Here is a 17894-nt window from a genome sequence, read left to right as displayed (position 1 = left end):
ATGTATATGTATATTTGCAAGTTCATTAGCAATTACTCACTAGTTCACTAGTTTCGTATTAAATTGGATATAGGGTATTCAAGAGATTAAATAAACGAAGAAAAATTATATAAATCCATGTATATTCGATACTATCACCAGTTGGTTACAACACATAACAAATTGATTAGAAGTAAGTAAAGACTGCTCTTTTGTGACATTCTCGCATATACATATATACATATATGTGCAGAATATTTAAAACTGATTTGTCATAAGCATCGTAGCGTTATTCTATACCTCCGGATCGGCGAAGATCTGCGAAAGAAAGTAGCAGCGAACTTGACTTCGAGCTTAAAATTCAAAGTCGAATTATTTTATGGGCGATTCTCTAGAAAGATTAACTACCCTCCAATTTCAATGATTTTTGGATACATTGTAGAAATCGATATTTTGAATAACTTTTTCCTACATACAGAAGGGATGGATTCGCTTAGTCTTCAAGATATTTGCGAAAAACTGCTAGTACCACTACAGTGAATTATGCCTATAGCGCATGGGTCAGTGTTGGTTGCCGCCACCGGCCTCTTATCTGCCGTTTATAAACTAGGATCGAGCGAGTTTAAAGGCCTTTTGCGCAATGTACATATGCGAGGCTGCAAAAGTCGGTTACAACTTTATAATTTATAACTCAATTAAACGTGAATATCATAATCATGAAAGTCATCATCGACCGATTCACCAACTTTTTCATCGTTTAAAATCAATACGTAATCTTCGGGAGATCTGGAGTATACACGCGCAACAGCAGATGCTATTTTTCTCTGTACGTTACGAATAAAATGTGTCGAGAAATAATGGAACTTCTTCTCCAAAAGAACGATTGAATTGCGATCTATGGTTCCTTTGAGATTTTTGACCCTCATGATGCATGAAAAACAATGCGGAGATGTAGAATAACGCTCTGATGCTCGTGACAAATCACTTCCGATCGCCCTGTACATACGTATATATGTATATATACTATCTTTCGATATATGTATTTAAATTCAAAGAGCATTTTCTGATATAAAATGCATTATCTCCTAGGTAGTTTATTTGGAAAATATTTGTATGTTGTATTAATGAACAATAAAAATATACGATTAGACTACAAATTATACATCTATAATATTGTGATTCCATCTAACATGAGTGTGAGAATTCAATTGCTTTTGAGCGTTTTTCGAGCGTTAAATTATTAATTCCATTACTTCATTCTTCATTAGTACGTTTTTGGAGGTAAATTAATCATCTTCTGTTATAAGCAAGGCAAAGCGCAACGTGAAATCGTATTATACATAGATTATGAATAAATATCGCATTACAGTGCAATATCTCTTTGAAAGAAACAAAAACGAAAATCATGTATCCAATAAAATGGAAAGCGTAAGAAAAAAATGTTAAACTATCACGATAAGCAATGAGTCTTACGAAAAATTAAGACGAATCTGAGAAAAAGTATTCCAAAAATAATCGCAGATGTTAAAAAATACTTAATCTTTTACGAATAATGGCTAAAATGATTAGCATTTATCCCTGCAAGAAAGTGAATAAATTGAAACTTATCATTTTTTTATTGAAAAATATTGTTAATCATATAATTTATAGAAAAATACTGTTTATTTTTTATATTATAATAAATATTACGTACCTTTTATAAATAGAAACAAATTAAATATATATACATGCGTATATTTGTTTTAAATAAAAAAATTATAGTTTAAAGAAAGTTAAACATTGAATTAAATTTGAGAAATTTAATTTGAATTAAATTTGAGGTTGGTTTTTATCGTGAACTGTTCTATCTAATACAACCATAGATCGTTTACGATACAACATGGATAAAAAGTTTGCAACAGAAATTCGCAAAGTGCGAAACTGTGCAATATCTTTGTTCTCCCATCGGTATCGCTGGAACCTGCACCAAAATGGCATCATTTCCTTGGAACACGCAGCCATCACGCGGCAGCCGACTGAAGATTATCCACGAATGCATGACGTCCCTCGAACACTCGTCGCATGAACATAAACCATTCCAAGTATATAAGTAACATTCTCACTATTCTGTCATCGAACATTTCACAGTTTTCGTCTTGAACTATTCTCTCAATACAGTGTATTCCATTTAACTGATTTAATAGTAGCGCAAACGAGAGTAAGTTTCAATTAGTACATATACATATTTATATACCGTATAAGTAAATTTCTATCGAAATACAAAAAAATTTGATCAGTATCTACTATATTGAATCGAATTATTGAATCTTGTCGAGATTAATACGCGCATGCCCATCGATGTGTATTTTTACGATACAATCGGAGAGATAGTAATTCTATATAAAAGGAAATAAAAGATATTAATATAGACTGAAGTTTATTCGTATAACGTTTCATTTTCTATGAAATTATTTTCAAAACAATTCTAGAATCAATTTTCGTGCCGATTTTACAGTAATTGAAACCTTAAAAGTAACTAATCTTCTGTAACAAAAGACAGTTGCTTAACAATAATGAGGTGTAATACATACATATATATATATATATATATATATATAAACCTTAGACCAAAAATTATATTTTTCAAAGGAATTTGATAAAAATTATGCTTTAAAGATTTACATAGAGTTTTATCTTGTCTGCGCTAATACTTCTGTTCATCACTGTATATAGTTCGCCACTTATACTTTTGAAATGTATGAAAATATCAGATACAATGTTGACAAACTGTTTCAATATATTATGTGTTGTATTATACGTACAATATAAGTAAGCAGGAGGTGATACTTTATGTAAAAATACATACAAATTTTATTATCCGAGATTTTTTTAAACTTCTTTCGTTGTAAATTATCATAAGTATATATATAATTAATTAATTATTATATTATATTATACTATATATATATATATGTATTTTATAATTGGATTATTTTATTTTTCCTATTTCGTTTTAGTTCTCGTTTAAAATTACCGAAGAAATATTTATGATAATTCAAACAAGCTTCATGTGTACACTATTTACAAATCTAACATTATTGTAATTATTGCTTACAAGGGAAATATACAAATGTGTTCTTCTGACGAATTATATAAAAACAATTATCATGGAATTTCACCGCCTTATTTTGTATCATAATTAAGAACAAAAACTAATACCGATAAGATTACCGTACAAGTTAATTACAGTACAGTAAAACGAAAAATGGACTTCTTAATTGTAAACATTATTTTATATGGCATATATTAATAATTTGTTAGCAATTTTTCTTCAGGAACCTTAACAAATTTATGTACATATTTTATAAATTTTCCCCTACGTGATCGTTATTAAAGGAGCACTAATACATATTTATTTATCACGATTTATTGTTATGTTTATTATATTTATAACATCCACTATGTTTTTCTAACTTTGTTTTATATTTGATTCATATTGCTGATAATATACGTATACTTTTTTTTAAATTATGCGTTATCGTAAAATATATATGAATCGGTCACACTGAAAATCATCTGTTCTTTAAAACAGAATAATTGTTTTTAAATTGGGCTAGACGATTTGATTTTTTTTTGGAAATTAGGTGAATTAGTTTATTAAATGACATATAAAAACAATTTTTAAAAAATTATAATTGGTTAAAATCACAAAGAAAATAGTAAAAGTCGCCTTTTACAACTTTTTTATCTGAGCCTGTAATGAAAATTTTAAAAATACATTTTGTAGATTGATCTCAATTATATATATGCTGAAAGTTTCATCGAAGTCAACGTTGTTGTGAGCTACGCTAATTTCTCATTATTTTGTCATTTCTGTACTTTATTTCACTTTATTTCTTAATTCGTAATATTTTTGTTTATTTTGTGTTTTGAAGCTTTTTAAAAATTTCCTGTTGCCAGATTAAAATATAAAATCATACGACAAAATGTTTCCTATGACAAAAGCATCGAAGGATAACTTACTTGAGAATGAAGTTCATTTGGAATCAAAAGATACTTCGATAATTATGAAAAAATCAATAAATATCGCAACCTTTTCTCATGAAAATTGTCAAATTACGAATGACAGTTACGAAATCAAAACAAAACAAAAAAATTTGGAAGAAAGTGAAAAACAAGAAAAAACGCAAATAGAAATTGGAAGTTCCAAAATTTCAAAATCAGAATACCAGCAAATGAAGCCTACAATCGCAGAATTAAAAAATATTGAATTCAGAGTGGAAGAACTTAAAACAGAAGACAAAGAGTCAAAAAGTTTTAGTGATATTACTCTACATCAAAATGTTGCAGAATACAAAATGATTCCCATTGCCGATAAATTTGTAAGTTTCAATCATACATAATGCATAATACATAATAATTACTTATCATTTTACTAATAATTGCGGCATTTTCTTTTGGATGGTAAATCTAAATTTAAGCCTTTATGTAAATTTGTATTTATCATATTTGTCAACATATACAGATCATATACAGATCTTATACGTACTAAGTCATTTAAGTAATCAAATACTGTTAACGTATTTTCAGAATTTTCAAAAACCCTCGAATGTTGCTGTTCCTCGAAAATGTCCTCCACTTTCTAGTCCGCTATTGAGTGAACGTTCACTTGTTTTAACAACGCATCTTGTACCTTCGCTACCAATTGGCTTATTCGAAGTGCTTGTAGAAGCAATCGAAGTTGTTACCGAAAAACCTGTAGTACTGTTGTATGAACCCAGAAGTGACAGACCAGTTGCAAAAGAAATTGTGGATATTGGTATGCTATTATTATTATCTCAACCTAATTTTTATATGTAATAGTGTATAAGGACTTCTGTTAATTCTTTTCTTTCCTATCATTCTACCTACATAAATACGTATGTAATGCATGTGAAAACTGTTAAGTTGTAATTAATCAAATAATAGAGTAAATTCATATTTTTCAGCTATCTTATCAGCAAGTGCAGACTGGGAAGATGGTGAACTTCTACCTGTGAGTTTCTGTTTCGAACATCATCTTAATAAAGACAACTCATCGTGCATTTATGCTGATGTTGTTGTAGCTACAGACCGCGCGCTACACGTACAAGTAAATATCAAATTCAAATATACAATTGTAGTTACAACTAAATAAAAGTATAAGTATATTGATTTGAGAAAGGTTTTTATAGGATATTACAGATCTTCGCGGTCACAGATGTTCTCTCCCAGATCGAAAGAAAAATAGTGGAGTAGCAGCATTGTTATTTAATTACTTATACACGAAAGGTGAAAGCCCAGCTTTTTTCGGCAACATGCTTGGTTCGTATATTACATTAAGAGCATGCTTTTTATTTTCAGTATACTATAAAAATGATTAAATGAATTATAAATTCAATTTTCAGATACTGATACACAGATTGCTGCTTTACAAATGGTTGCAGGAAAACAAGCAGAAGTTGGAATTTTAGAATCTCCTGTTATTAAATGCCACAAAGACACATTACCAGGAATCAATTCGCTTCATATTTTAACAAGTTTAGGACCTTTACCACCTTATCGCATCATGATAAAGAAAACACTTTCAGGTACAAAAGTTTTAGGCGTAAAAATGTATAGGTCGTATTTCATTTATACTGTAATTCTTTTATGCAATGAATTATGATTTTTACTTTTCATTCTATTTGTAGACGTCCTCAAAAGAAAAATTACAACTTACTTACTAAATATAAATCAAGACAGAGAATGGATAGATAGATTCGCTCCTTTTGGGATTACTAGATTTGCCACAAATTTTGAAAAATTATACAACTTTGACGGTGTAAAATCTGTAGTTACAAGTGTACCATACTACTAAGATTATGTTATTCGTATTGTATTACTTCTAGGCATACGCATAATTATACATACATCACTTATTATTTTTACATCTTTTTGCATTCTTTTCTCACATATTGAAAGTTTAATAAATATGGCATTCGAATAATGATTTTTCATATGTACAAATTACTTTAAAATATTTTCGCGCGAGAAAATTCTTGCAATATCCGATAATGTTTTACGAGTATCGATAACAGTCAGAAATTTATAATTAGAAATTAAAGAAATTGATTCAGCGGTATTATCATCACCAAAAATTTGGAGGAAGTTGACCATCAGGAGGGGATATAGAACCTTTTGCTAAACTATTTCTCAAAAATTCTTCAAGTCGTACCAATGGACCACTGCCGATAGATCCTACATTTTTCATGCGTGGATAATATTCTTCCGACAATAAAATTAACAACTTATGGAATTGTTTTGGATAAGCAATCCATAATGTATTTCCAGCAACTTCAAGCATATCCAATAAGAAAGTTGCACAAAGATCTGATATTTCCTTTCGCGGTTCTGAAACAAAATTACAAAATATTAGTAAGACTTCAATATAATTTTCTGTAACTTTCTAGATATCTATATTACCAAAATTTAAAATAGCAGCCAACCATCGCCATGCATTTTGGAGTCCATGTGGATTAGTTTTAGTAATTCCTTTCCTTTGAGTCGTGATAGTAATAGAAGCATACAGTCTCATTAAACCGGACATTCTTTTCAAAAATTTATCATGCTTTTCAATTGTGCCATCTTCAGCATATTTATAACCCATTAATTTATAATAATCATCATCCGATTGTCCTACCATTCTTGGCATAAAGATAGGAACCGTAAATGGACAAACATCGTAAAAATGTGATAAAAGTAAATCTCCGAAATCGGAATGATCGCTCCAAAGAGCTACGATTATAGCTGCAATGGGAAATGCCATCTTTGGTTTACTTGAAACAAGCGTCTCACCTTGATTCTATAAAAATGGATCATATATGAAATGTTATAATTTAAAATACTTGATACAAATATAAGATTTATATGAAATTACATACAACTAATTTTTTAGCTAGAATATTTTTACAAAAATCTGCCCCATATGGATGTTCATTAACATTTGGCCAAGATTTCCCCATAAGCAGAATATGTAATCTTTCATATTTATCTGTCAGATGTTGTTGATTAATGCCAGATATTGCATTTACAGGTATATTTATTGCTTTTTGACATTCAAATCTAAATTTTTTCGTATTTGGAGATTGTAAAAACTCATCAAATATTTTTACATAATTTTCTAAAAATTTTTTATTATTCACATATATTTCTAACAATTCTTTATCGACATATTTATACAAATGATCTGTAAATAAAATGGTATGTATTTATCACTAATTTATTAAGAACATAAACTACAATTATGGCACAAACTTATTTTACCTTTATCTGATTCGGTCGTTGATACATTTCCTTCTACATTAACAATTAGAGATGTTTCTTGTGAAATATTTGTAGAAACCATGTTCTCTGTTTGCATATTTCCCTTTTTTTCTTCGTCTTCATATTTTTGTACTTCGTTATCAGTATTTGTTTGTTCTGAAATAATTGGCTCGTGAACTGTTTGACTGTTGCTAAATGCCTGTTGTGAATCTGACAATTGTGTCGTATGAGAATGTGTTGTATTTTCTGCTCCAGTTGAATTTACCTCACACCGAACATTTATTTTATCTAAGGAGTATAAAAAAACAATATATAAAATACATAATATAAACAATAAAGAACTGTGTGTTTGCACAAAATCTAACAAGAAAAGACATAATATATAGTACAAAACTTACCTATTTCTGATTTAAATATACTTAACATTTCATCAATTTGTTGAACCAGTTTTACCATAATATTCAAATCGGCGGGTGTTATTTCACCTATCTATGAATAAAACACATATACATATATATTTTTGTATTTTTCGTATACTATATTTAATAAAGTTTTATTGTTTTACTTTTTACCTTAACTTTTTCATCTATAAACTTCAATTGGAGGTGCAACTCTTCTAATTTTGTATCATAAGAAGATAATAGTATGGCAAAAGAATTTTTGTCTTTACAATTTTCAGAAAGTGCTATGACATCATGATGTTCCATTGCATATTTCTTAAAATCATTATTTTTTTGGTTGTATATATTTCTTAAAATCATTATTTCTTTGGTCAATTCTTCTTTCTTTTTCATTTCTTTTCTGTATTCTTCAACTTCTTTCTGTCGTTCATGTCTTTTACGTATTTCTTCCTGTTCTGCCATTCTTTCTTCTGCTAGTATATATGCATAGTTCTCCTTACTTTTGCGTTCACGTTCTTTAGCCATATGTGAACGTGATATTGCCATACGTTTCTGTATAACTTTCCCATTTTCTTTCATATGTTGCCAATGACGTGCAATTTCTTTCTAAAAAAATCACATTTTTTATAATTTTATACGTTTGTTATTTATAGAACAATTTATATTACTACTTTATACATATATATCTTTTCATAGATTAATTTTTAAAAATTTTATTTGCCTAGCAAAAGTTTTCAATTTTCATCAAACATCATTATTTTGACTATTAGCAGATGTGTATATAAAAGTTGTGAACAAACTTTGGAACCATGTAATATTCATCAAAACTGGTCTTAATAAACATGAGTTCAAAAACAATTAGTTTCCGAGTTGCAAGATATTTATACACTTATGCAAGTGTATAAAAGTATAGTGTGTAGTAAACCAGTTGCTTTGTTAAATGAGTTGATACAACAAATTGAAAACTGCTGCTAAGAGATAAATGAAATGCCAGAGATCTCTCAATGTGTGATATGCTTCTATGCGAAAACATGCCTGAGTGTATATTAAATTGAGCTGTAAAGATAATGTCTTATTGAAAAAACCACTTTGTAACAGAAATTGATGATTTTTTAATTCATATTTATTAAAACCGTTTTGCTTGTTTTGACGAGTACTATATGCTTCTAAAGTTTGTCCTCATCTATTATATACATCCCATATATTTTTTGTTTCCATAGCACATTTTCATTAAGTATATTTTGTAGAATCTTCGCACAGTTGAAAAAGGATAATTACTCACATAATTGTCCATAATATTCATTTACAAAATATTGCTTTTCAAAAATTCCATAGGAAACAAAGGTAATTATTTAGAAGTTTACTCTGTTCACTGATTTTGATAATTTTTGAATATGTTGTCGGAGGCATGATTCTGAACAACTTTTTCCTATACATGTAATCACTGTTTGAACTTAGTTTCCGAGATGTTCGCAAAAAACAAAAGGACAATGAATCCTGCATATATATGTGTATCTGTGACACAGTCACAAGCATAGTTGACATATTCACCACTTGACAATCTGTTTGCATTCATTAGTTATTACATGGATCTCATTATCTTTGTATCATACTTTACGAATCTAAATAAACAGCTTTTATAAAAACCTCGTTCACAATTGCATATGTGAAGCTGTAAGAAATGTCTTCAAAAATTTTACCTCAGCATAGATCTCTGTTATTATCTTTTAAGTAATCTATCACTACTTTATGCAAAGATTGCCAGTCAAAGGGTTAGAAAATGTAACTCAACACTAATACATCGATGATATTTACTTGTAATTGAGTTATAACAGACATTTCTTGCAACCTCACATATGCAGCTGAGCATCCATTTAAAGGAACCATGCAATATACCCATGCTCGTCCAACCCTCGTTTATATATATAGAGTTTTTATATATAGTGTTATATATAGTGTTCCGTTTAACTGAAAATAAAATATTTCATGAGGGAATAAAGTTATAAAAAAAAATCTTGCAAAACTTAACGTATGTAATTTAACATATAATATATAACGGTAAAACGTATCAATTTACCATATGAAAGACAAAGACAATGTAAACATAAGAATACTGCTTTGCATCTTTCCGTGTCTTTCCTATGTTAAATTTGATAAATTGAAGTCAAAATATCTGCTAAACTAATAATTCTTCATTGATACTTTTAATTAATATTTTTTTACAAAAAATGCGGTGATGGATCGATTAATACATTAAAAAATATATAGTTCTATTTACAAAAATGAAGTTGACCATAAAATTTCCCCCACAACCTGTCAAAATATAATTTGCACCTTATCCCTTTGCGGACTACCACCACATATACGCGTTCTGCGTAAACCATCAATTTGGCCGAGGATCTCATATAAGAGTTTGACGAAAACAACTGATAGAGCCAAAAGATTCATATATGGGTCCCACGTAAACACGTCGCTATGGTCGAGAAACTCATATATCTCATATATGCGTATATATAAGACTCATATGTGTGTCATTTTACTTATTCTGTGGAGAATCTGTGTACATACATATGTCTAGAATTTAATATCTTGGAATGCTATGAACGAAAATCGCGTCTAAACAGGAATGTGCGCTGGCAATTTTATATGACTATCGCGGCAACAGCTCGGTCCCACGGTACAGTTAACTTAAAACTGTTCCGTCCGCAAAGGGATATGATATCCATTTGAACCAAACAACTTTTGTTACATTTTTAATCTCTCGTGATATATTCTAGCGTTTCCACTTACATAAAACACCCTGTATATTATAAACAAAAGGTAAGAGTTAGGTCTAAATTAGATTGTATCCGGCCGCTGCCATAAGGCGACCGGCAACCAAACTAACGCATATGCTGCTATGGATACACAGTTATAGGCAGAATTCATTATTGTGGTACCAACAGTTTTTTTTTCAAATATGTAGGTTAGAAACTAGAGCCAAGCGGTGGTTTTACACATAGGAAAAAGTTGTTCACAGTCATGCCCCTGACAACATATTCAGAAATCACTGAAATTGATGAGAGAAACAAACTTCTAAATAATTAAATGAAACAAAATAATATCTATTGATTAAGCTACATGTTGCATGCAAATTATATTATACAGAAGTTATATTTCTTTGAAAGTACAATAAAAATAAAAATATATCTGTATTACCTGAACTTCTTCTTTTCTTTGATATTCGCTTTCTAAGAGAATCTTTTTAACTGAGAAGGTAATACCACTTTGCATATAGATTTTATGCTGTGGGTAGACAGATTTTTGTGGAATTGTAATATTACAAGAATTCTGTTCATTTTCTATATTTTCTGATCTTTCACTTTCACTTTCATTCACTATTGAATCGGGACCAATTGTAATTTTATCCACTTCACCTGATATACGAGAAGCTTTTTGCAAAGCAGATACTTTAAGACAAGCAAAATCAGAAGCGATATTCTCCATATTTTGCACCTGCCAAAAGATCAAAATATAATATTACTAAATTGTAAAAATTTATAATATTATTATTTAGTTATACTCACAATTTTGTCTTTAGTGCTTACAAAATGAGGCATCTCTGCATTTACGTTACAAAAAATAAAATATGAAGTAATAAATCTCAAAAGATCGGATATTTACAAAAGGTTGCAGGTGCAAGTATAACCTATAAATTTATACTCGATTAAATTTATTCCATATACAAACATGTATACGTACTATTACAAAGTATACTAATATAGCATTATATACTAACACCATAACAAAGTTTATATCAACATTATTTTAGAATATTAACATCTTGCATCTTAGTAAAAACGTAGCAACATACCACTACACACCATTTACTCTTCAATCATACCAAACACTGTACGCCAAAAGTGATAAACTTAAGCTAGCAAAAGCAAAAGCAAGTGACATCAGTTCGCATGTTCGCATGTTCGCATCACTCGCATGCACTGATATATATTCTATGAATACGCAAGCGAATTTTCACACGAATTCTCGTACGCCGAGCACGATGTCGAGTTGATCACGGCTATATTGGACTTTGGTACATAGCGCCACCACAGGTTAACCGGTGTATTTTATTCCCCTTTCCCACTGATATCAATTCTCACTATTAGAGACGAGTAGAGAAACAGAGAGAACTAAAGAATATTGTCAGAACATTACAAAAGTTTACTAGTGCGCAGCGCTCACTATTTTATTACTTGTCAAGTTGTCACTCACTAAGGGACATGCGATATATCAGTGTGAAATAAGCTTTGTGTGAAATGTATTGTTCTGTATTCTCTATTATTGTACGAGTGTTTTATACAAGAGAAAGTTTACTGCTTAGTTCTAACTCGGGGTAAATATGTAATTTACGATAATTTGAGCAACAATTAAACAAATGCGATATTGAACAAGTACACAACCTTTATTCAATTTACAATAGCCTTGATATTTTCTGTTTTAATTTGCATATAATTATGTCTAGATTTCCACGAGATAAAGCATTGTGATTACCATTATAAATAGTGGGTCAAATTAATAGGTCTGGAAGGATAGAAACTGAGCAATAGCAGTTTTATGTGTTCTGCTCATTTCCCTAAAAACAGTTTTGTAGTATACTGCAATAATATGAAACCTGATTGTTTTCAGATAATAATGAACATGTTTCTGCATCATCTTCAGCAATAGAAAAAATTCCCTAACCTGAATATTTTGCCATAAAATGTAATGACTCTCCTATAAATATCGAAGAAATACGTAAGTTGAAAGAAGTTTCAATTATACTTCATATTTACTTTACTTTTACGCAATCCTATAGATATATCTTTCTATCTGAATGTACTATTATGAAAAACAGAGTTTTATGGGAGATATTAACGAGTAATCCTACTGAGCATGACTATGTAATATAAAATGTTAATATTTAAGGATTAAAATCTTTATATATAATATTGAACATTATTTCTTATTGCAGTTGATAAGTATTGGTCCCCATATAATATATCAAAGAGTACAAATCCAAGAAAGAAGTAACAATCCAAAACTGTGTATGAGATAATTTTCTTTGTCCATAACAATAAGAACACTCCACAACATACAAAAAAGAGTTTAGCAAATCTCAAAAGAAAACTGCTCTCAACAACAAAAGAAAATAAGACATTAAAACAATGAGTTGCATGCTTGAAAGAAAGTAGAGTTTTTAAAGGATATAGTGAAAAACCTAAAACAAGAAAATCTTTTACCCAATTCTGCATGCTATTATTTTTCCATGCATGAATATGCTTCATTACAATTGTTCAACTGCATGTAGAGAAACAGAAACAATAGTAACTACAGCTGACTTAGAACTATGTGGATTTCTAAGAGAAGAGTGCAAATGAAATTGTATTAAAATTAAGTTAGCTATGTATATATAAATTTTATTATTTCATTACATATATATTATTTATTTATTATTAATATAAATATTACTATTTTTTTAATTTGCCTGCGAACTACATGTAAATTAATTGCTCACATCAGTGATGTATTAATTCTATTTCATTGTACATAAAATATTTCTACATTGCTATATTTAATTCTACATTGTACTTCATATATTAGAATAACATTGTATTGATCCTGTTCAATTGTATGTAAAATATATCAATTCTATTCTACATATTTCTATTCTTCATATAGTAATATATTGTGAATTATGAAAAAAACTAATAAATCTATTTGACTGAATTTAATTTAATTTAATGCTTCTATTGAAATGTAAGAAATACATACCTATATCTTCTTTATCCATAAGAATAAAACAAACGACAAAAATGTTTGCAAATATTTTAAATTTACCTTTCCCTTTTTGTGAACTTCATTAATCATTATTTCATATATTCATATTTTTTCATATTAAACTTGTGTATTTATTTCACTAACACTATTATTTTAGTCTATATACATTCGACTTTTTTAACCTCGCGCAATTTTTTCGTAAGACATCGACGGCGCTGGCATATAAAGTCTTTTTCAATTTGCCTCAGTATATAGTTACACGTGCACTAAGGAGAGAGAGAAACAGACAGAGGCAACTAGACCCGGACTATATTTATATAATGGCGTCAAACAACAAATTCTAACTTCTCGATTGTAGCACCTTGCTGCGGACAAATCGACCAACACTACCAGGTCACAAAGAGTCTCACTCTACTACGAAAGTTTGCACACTTGTAATCTACGACCGAAACCGTGCCCATGCTGCATGTCGCTGTGTCAATATGTCATAACGCCATACTTTAACAATACATAACAGATCGATTCTCTTCATACTTATTTAACTTTACTCAACTCTTTAGCATTTCATCTTTATTCGTATTATAGCGAATCAAAAATTCATGTATATACTTATCGTACAAAGTACTATATAATTATTTACATACATATATGTATAGAATTTTTCTATATGAAAATTTTATTAGGCAAAGTTAAAATATTTTTAAAATAGTAATAGTGCACTACATGGTACAGTAGTTGCTCTGGGTGTAAGGGTATTTGAAAAATTTCAGAATTATCTGCAATTCTAAAAATTGAACTACATATTTTTATTTATACAATCGATCAATGCGTTTTTAAATCTCTAGACAAAAATATTAAGTTATTGGGTGAGAAAACGATTAATTTGAAAGCTATTTGAACTTCAATTTTGCAAGACTATTTTTTCTATTTTCTTATGAAATTGAAATCTAAATATTTAAGATTTAGTATCTTTTATTGCTTTATCTTCAACCATATAATAAAAGTTTATATTTTAAAATAAATTTAAGATAAAATAAATATAATCACTCACTGTGGTGGATATTATTGTAATTTTTTTATTTAATCTTGTGAGAAATAAAGAATGTTATTAATAAACAAGCGTTAACGTAACATTGCAATTTAATTATTATAAAAACATAATTTTACTTTTATTTAACAGTACATTAGAGTCAGGTATAATACAAAGGTTTGAGTTAAATGATACAAGGGTATGAAAATTATCACTGTTCAAGTTATTGAAAATCTCAACTTATTACTTTTTCATTGCACGAAAATGTATTTCATTTAAAGTACATATCCAGAATTAAACTTTCAAACTTCAGATGTATAAAATAATAGTTTGTTTATATATAAAAACGATTAATTAATTTGGCACAATTTGATTTTGTTTCGCTATTACAATGCAATTTATCAAGCAAGTAATGCAATCCTCTATAAACTATAACTATAATATTCTACATACGCAATATTCTATGATACTACCCTTAAATGGCGACTATTTTGTTTTGTTGTACATAAATTATTAGTAGGTATAATTTTTAAAAATTTGTTTAAAATTTTGCACTATTTCATTCAATTAGAAAATCATGTCAAAATTATAAGCCAAAAAATATTTTTTTGTTTTGTTTTTTATGTACCATTGTATGAAAATAAAGTGATACAGAAAACGTGAAATCTATTAAATAAAAAATTCACATAAATATAAATATTTGTTCTCTTTGTTTAACGAATAATTTGAAGCAATTTAAACTGTTTTGCAATAGGAACATAAAAGCTACTATTAGACACATTCAGTCTCTTAAATTCCATTATAATCATTACATCATTTCAATATATTGAGTCATCATTCCTAAACTTCCTGCGGTTACTAAAATTGATTACTAACTATTCTTATATGCTATTAATACGCTCGTAAAAGAGAAGATATGGTGTGGCACATAAAACTTCAATCAAGGATATGCTCTCAACTACATTATCCGAAGTATACAACCACTGATTGGCTTTATTTCCTCGTCTATAACAAACAAAATGTCCAGAATCAACAGGTCCGCGATGTTCTACAATTGCACGCAATTGATACTTATGTTTATCTTGTAGTGTTGTTCGATTCGTAAGTAACGTTGTTGCTTCAGGATCACCCTATCAATTCATATTTCATATTAAATTTGTGACTAGCAAACATATATATTTGATACATTATATTGTATATCATACCCGTGCGTTTCGCTTTTTTGTTTCTATAAAAGTATAAGGATCTAAAGTTAGTACTTCAGGAAATTTGACTGGATCATCTCTCTTAATTGGTATTCCTGAAGAGCTCCATGTAGTTCTTGATATATGTAAACATAAACATTTAGGGAGTTTGCCTAGAGTTAAGGTTTTAGTAGCTAAACAACGCATTCCGCATCCGTCACATGAAACGTCTTGGACAATTTCACTGGTTACAAAACGCGTTAATAATTCTTCCAATGTGTGATATGATTTAATATGTGGACCCAAAGGAGGCAAAGGTAAAGAAACTGTTTCAAGTTTGTCATAATGTACTGCAGACTACAAAAGATATTCTTATTTGTTTTTTTTTATAATTTAGTATGTTGTATTAAAGTAAAGTAAAATTCTAATTAAAATAAAAGACTAACCTTCCATTTACAGCAACTGCATTGTAATTGACTAGTTAATAAGCCAGAAAATGGATGTACTACTATCGATATTGGTGGAGCAATAGAAAATGACATAGTACATAAGGAGTTCCACGGTTTAAAGGATTCTTTATTTTCCTCAACTCCAACATTTTTTGAAAGTAGTTCTGAAGACCTAGCAAGGATTATACCTGGCTTATTATATGCCATAGGAATACTTGATATGGATGTCGTCGAAGATATTACATGATTGTTGCAATTTCTATCAAAACCATTTGGAATGTTAGGACTTTTGTTAGCTGATACAATATCATTACAAGATACACTTCTAAATGATAAAGGATCACCCAATTTCTTTGTATCTGATATCATTATTGTACTTTGTGGTAAAGCATCAGACAAACAACCTTTCTGAAATCATTTGTTGTAGATATATTTAACTTGTTATTTAGTCTTTTTACTTTAAAGATTTAAAAATATGTCATATAAATTTGAAAGTTTTCTCAAACTACTTAATATATTATGTAGTATACTAAACAATAATGCATTTTAAACGATTCAATATAACTTTAGTTTGATAACTTTTAGTTTGTAAGCATACCCTATTTCCATGTTGAATTTCTGCTTGCAACGCACTGAGAACTACATGAAATAGCTCATGTACATCCTGATGACCAGGTGCAAATTTCCATTGACTACCAAGTGAAGAAATTATTTCAATTGGTGTTACATCACCATATAAATCTTCCGTATATCCATTGATTTCTAATAAAAAAAAATTTATATTACACATTCCATAATAATATATATATATTATTTATAGTATTTGAATTAATAAATCTTTAAATTTAGTAAATTGAATTTAATGAATTAAAAATTCTTACTATAATTTATTTTTTAATAAAATATCAGTCATCATTTTTATAGTAAAGAATTAATAAAATTAAGGACATTTTGTTAAATTAGCAACATACTTTCAAAAACAGATAATGAAGTCGAAATAAAATTAACTTTCGCATTTGTTTCATATTGTTTCTTTAACCATCCAATAAAAATTGGACAAGCCGCCAAAGCTTGCAAAAGTGAATTCAAGAAGCAAGTGTATCCTAAATTATTGATTCCAATAACTGTTCCTAAAAGAATACATAAATTATAACATATAATATCTTTCTCCTGGACAATTGTAAGAAATTAAATATATTTCGCACTATACCTTTTTTTCGAGGTTTAGGAGATGGACCCCATATAACAAATGCTGCAATGGCTATTGCAAATCCTACACTGGCAAATACAGCAACTTTTTCTACATCCATATTCTTCGAATGTTCGTTGAAATTAGAAATTTCTTGAAAAACTGCAAAAGCTAACCTACACGTTACTTCAGAGAACAAACATATCCATTAACACATATGCATATCTTTCTCAAGTTATTAATCTTTTGTAATACGAATAATTAATTTCTCAGTATTTTCATAGTTCGTTTAAAGTTTATTAAAGCAAGTTATAAGTTGCATTTACGAAAATAATTTTAATCATACTTTGAACCTTTACACAATAATAATACAAAGAAATATGATTCATTTATTATATACAAGTTTATGTGTTACTCTCGATTGTATTGATTTGAAATTAATGTCTTCTTCATAAAAAATCACAGTTTTATAAATCATAAACGATATAATTGTATACACACGATGCTCTGACCAAACATTCATTTGACATCATGAATACACGTAATACATATACATGCAAG

General features: G+C 28.9%; 3 protein-coding genes and 1 long non-coding RNA gene across 11 annotated transcripts; 2 read left to right on the top strand and 2 right to left on the bottom strand.

Moving 5' to 3' along the window:
- The first annotated feature begins 1858 nt into the window (after positions 1 to 1858).
- LOC100646745 lies at positions 1859 to 5968 on the top strand. 2 transcript variants are annotated; one of them, XM_003397423.4, is made up of 7 exons: positions 1859 to 2176; positions 3919 to 4340; positions 4549 to 4777; positions 4947 to 5089; positions 5172 to 5301; positions 5385 to 5567; positions 5670 to 5968. In XM_003397423.4, the coding sequence occupies exons 2-7, from the start codon at positions 3945 to 3947 to the stop codon at positions 5834 to 5836; spliced, it is 1248 nt and encodes a 415-aa protein (XP_003397471.1). In that variant the 5' UTR covers positions 1859 to 2176; positions 3919 to 3944; the 3' UTR covers positions 5837 to 5968. The 2 variants fall into 2 exon arrangements, with proteins under 2 accessions (XP_003397471.1, XP_048264474.1); XM_048408517.1 differs by lacking the exon at positions 1859 to 2176 and having other exon boundaries at positions 3665 to 4340.
- On the bottom strand, positions 5298 to 14086 carry LOC100645251 (mRNA export factor GLE1). Of its 7 annotated transcripts, none has more exons than XM_012311585.3 (9): positions 13476 to 14086; positions 11249 to 11370; positions 10881 to 11177; positions 7854 to 8288; positions 7680 to 7770; positions 7282 to 7569; positions 6900 to 7204; positions 6442 to 6820; positions 5298 to 6369 (listed from the first exon to the last, which is right to left on the bottom strand). In XM_012311585.3, the coding sequence occupies exons 2-9, from the start codon at positions 11279 to 11281 to the stop codon at positions 6107 to 6109; spliced, it is 2091 nt and encodes a 696-aa protein (XP_012166975.1). In that variant the 5' UTR covers positions 11282 to 11370; positions 13476 to 14086; the 3' UTR covers positions 5298 to 6106. The 7 variants fall into 7 exon arrangements, with proteins under 7 accessions (XP_012166975.1, XP_012166972.1, XP_012166974.1 ...); XM_012311582.3 differs by lacking the exon at positions 13476 to 14086 and adding an exon at positions 11461 to 11791; XM_012311584.3 differs by lacking the exon at positions 13476 to 14086 and adding an exon at positions 11536 to 11791.
- Positions 11817 to 13360, top strand: LOC105666032. Its single transcript, XR_001098962.2, has 3 exons — positions 11817 to 12057; positions 12351 to 12458; positions 12676 to 13360. It is a non-coding gene; the product is annotated as an uncharacterized LOC105666032 (long non-coding RNA).
- Positions 14087 to 14603: 517 nt separating the features above from the next.
- Positions 14604 to 17885, bottom strand: LOC100646867 (ubiquitin carboxyl-terminal hydrolase 30 homolog). The gene is made up of 6 exons (XM_003397424.4): positions 17355 to 17885; positions 17116 to 17274; positions 16743 to 16906; positions 16142 to 16552; positions 15717 to 16052; positions 14604 to 15641 (listed from the first exon to the last, which is right to left on the bottom strand). The coding sequence occupies exons 1-6, from the start codon at positions 17452 to 17454 to the stop codon at positions 15393 to 15395; spliced, it is 1419 nt and encodes a 472-aa protein (XP_003397472.1). The 5' UTR covers positions 17455 to 17885; the 3' UTR covers positions 14604 to 15392.
- Between the last annotated feature and the right edge of the window lie 9 nt (positions 17886 to 17894).

Source organism: Bombus terrestris, chromosome 9 (assembly GCF_910591885.1).
Source record: "Bombus terrestris chromosome 9, iyBomTerr1.2, whole genome shotgun sequence".
Lineage (NCBI taxonomy): Eukaryota > Metazoa > Arthropoda > Insecta > Hymenoptera > Apidae > Bombus > Bombus terrestris.
The sequence above is the reverse complement of the archived record's forward strand: the minus strand, read 5'-3'. Positions and strand labels throughout refer to the sequence as shown.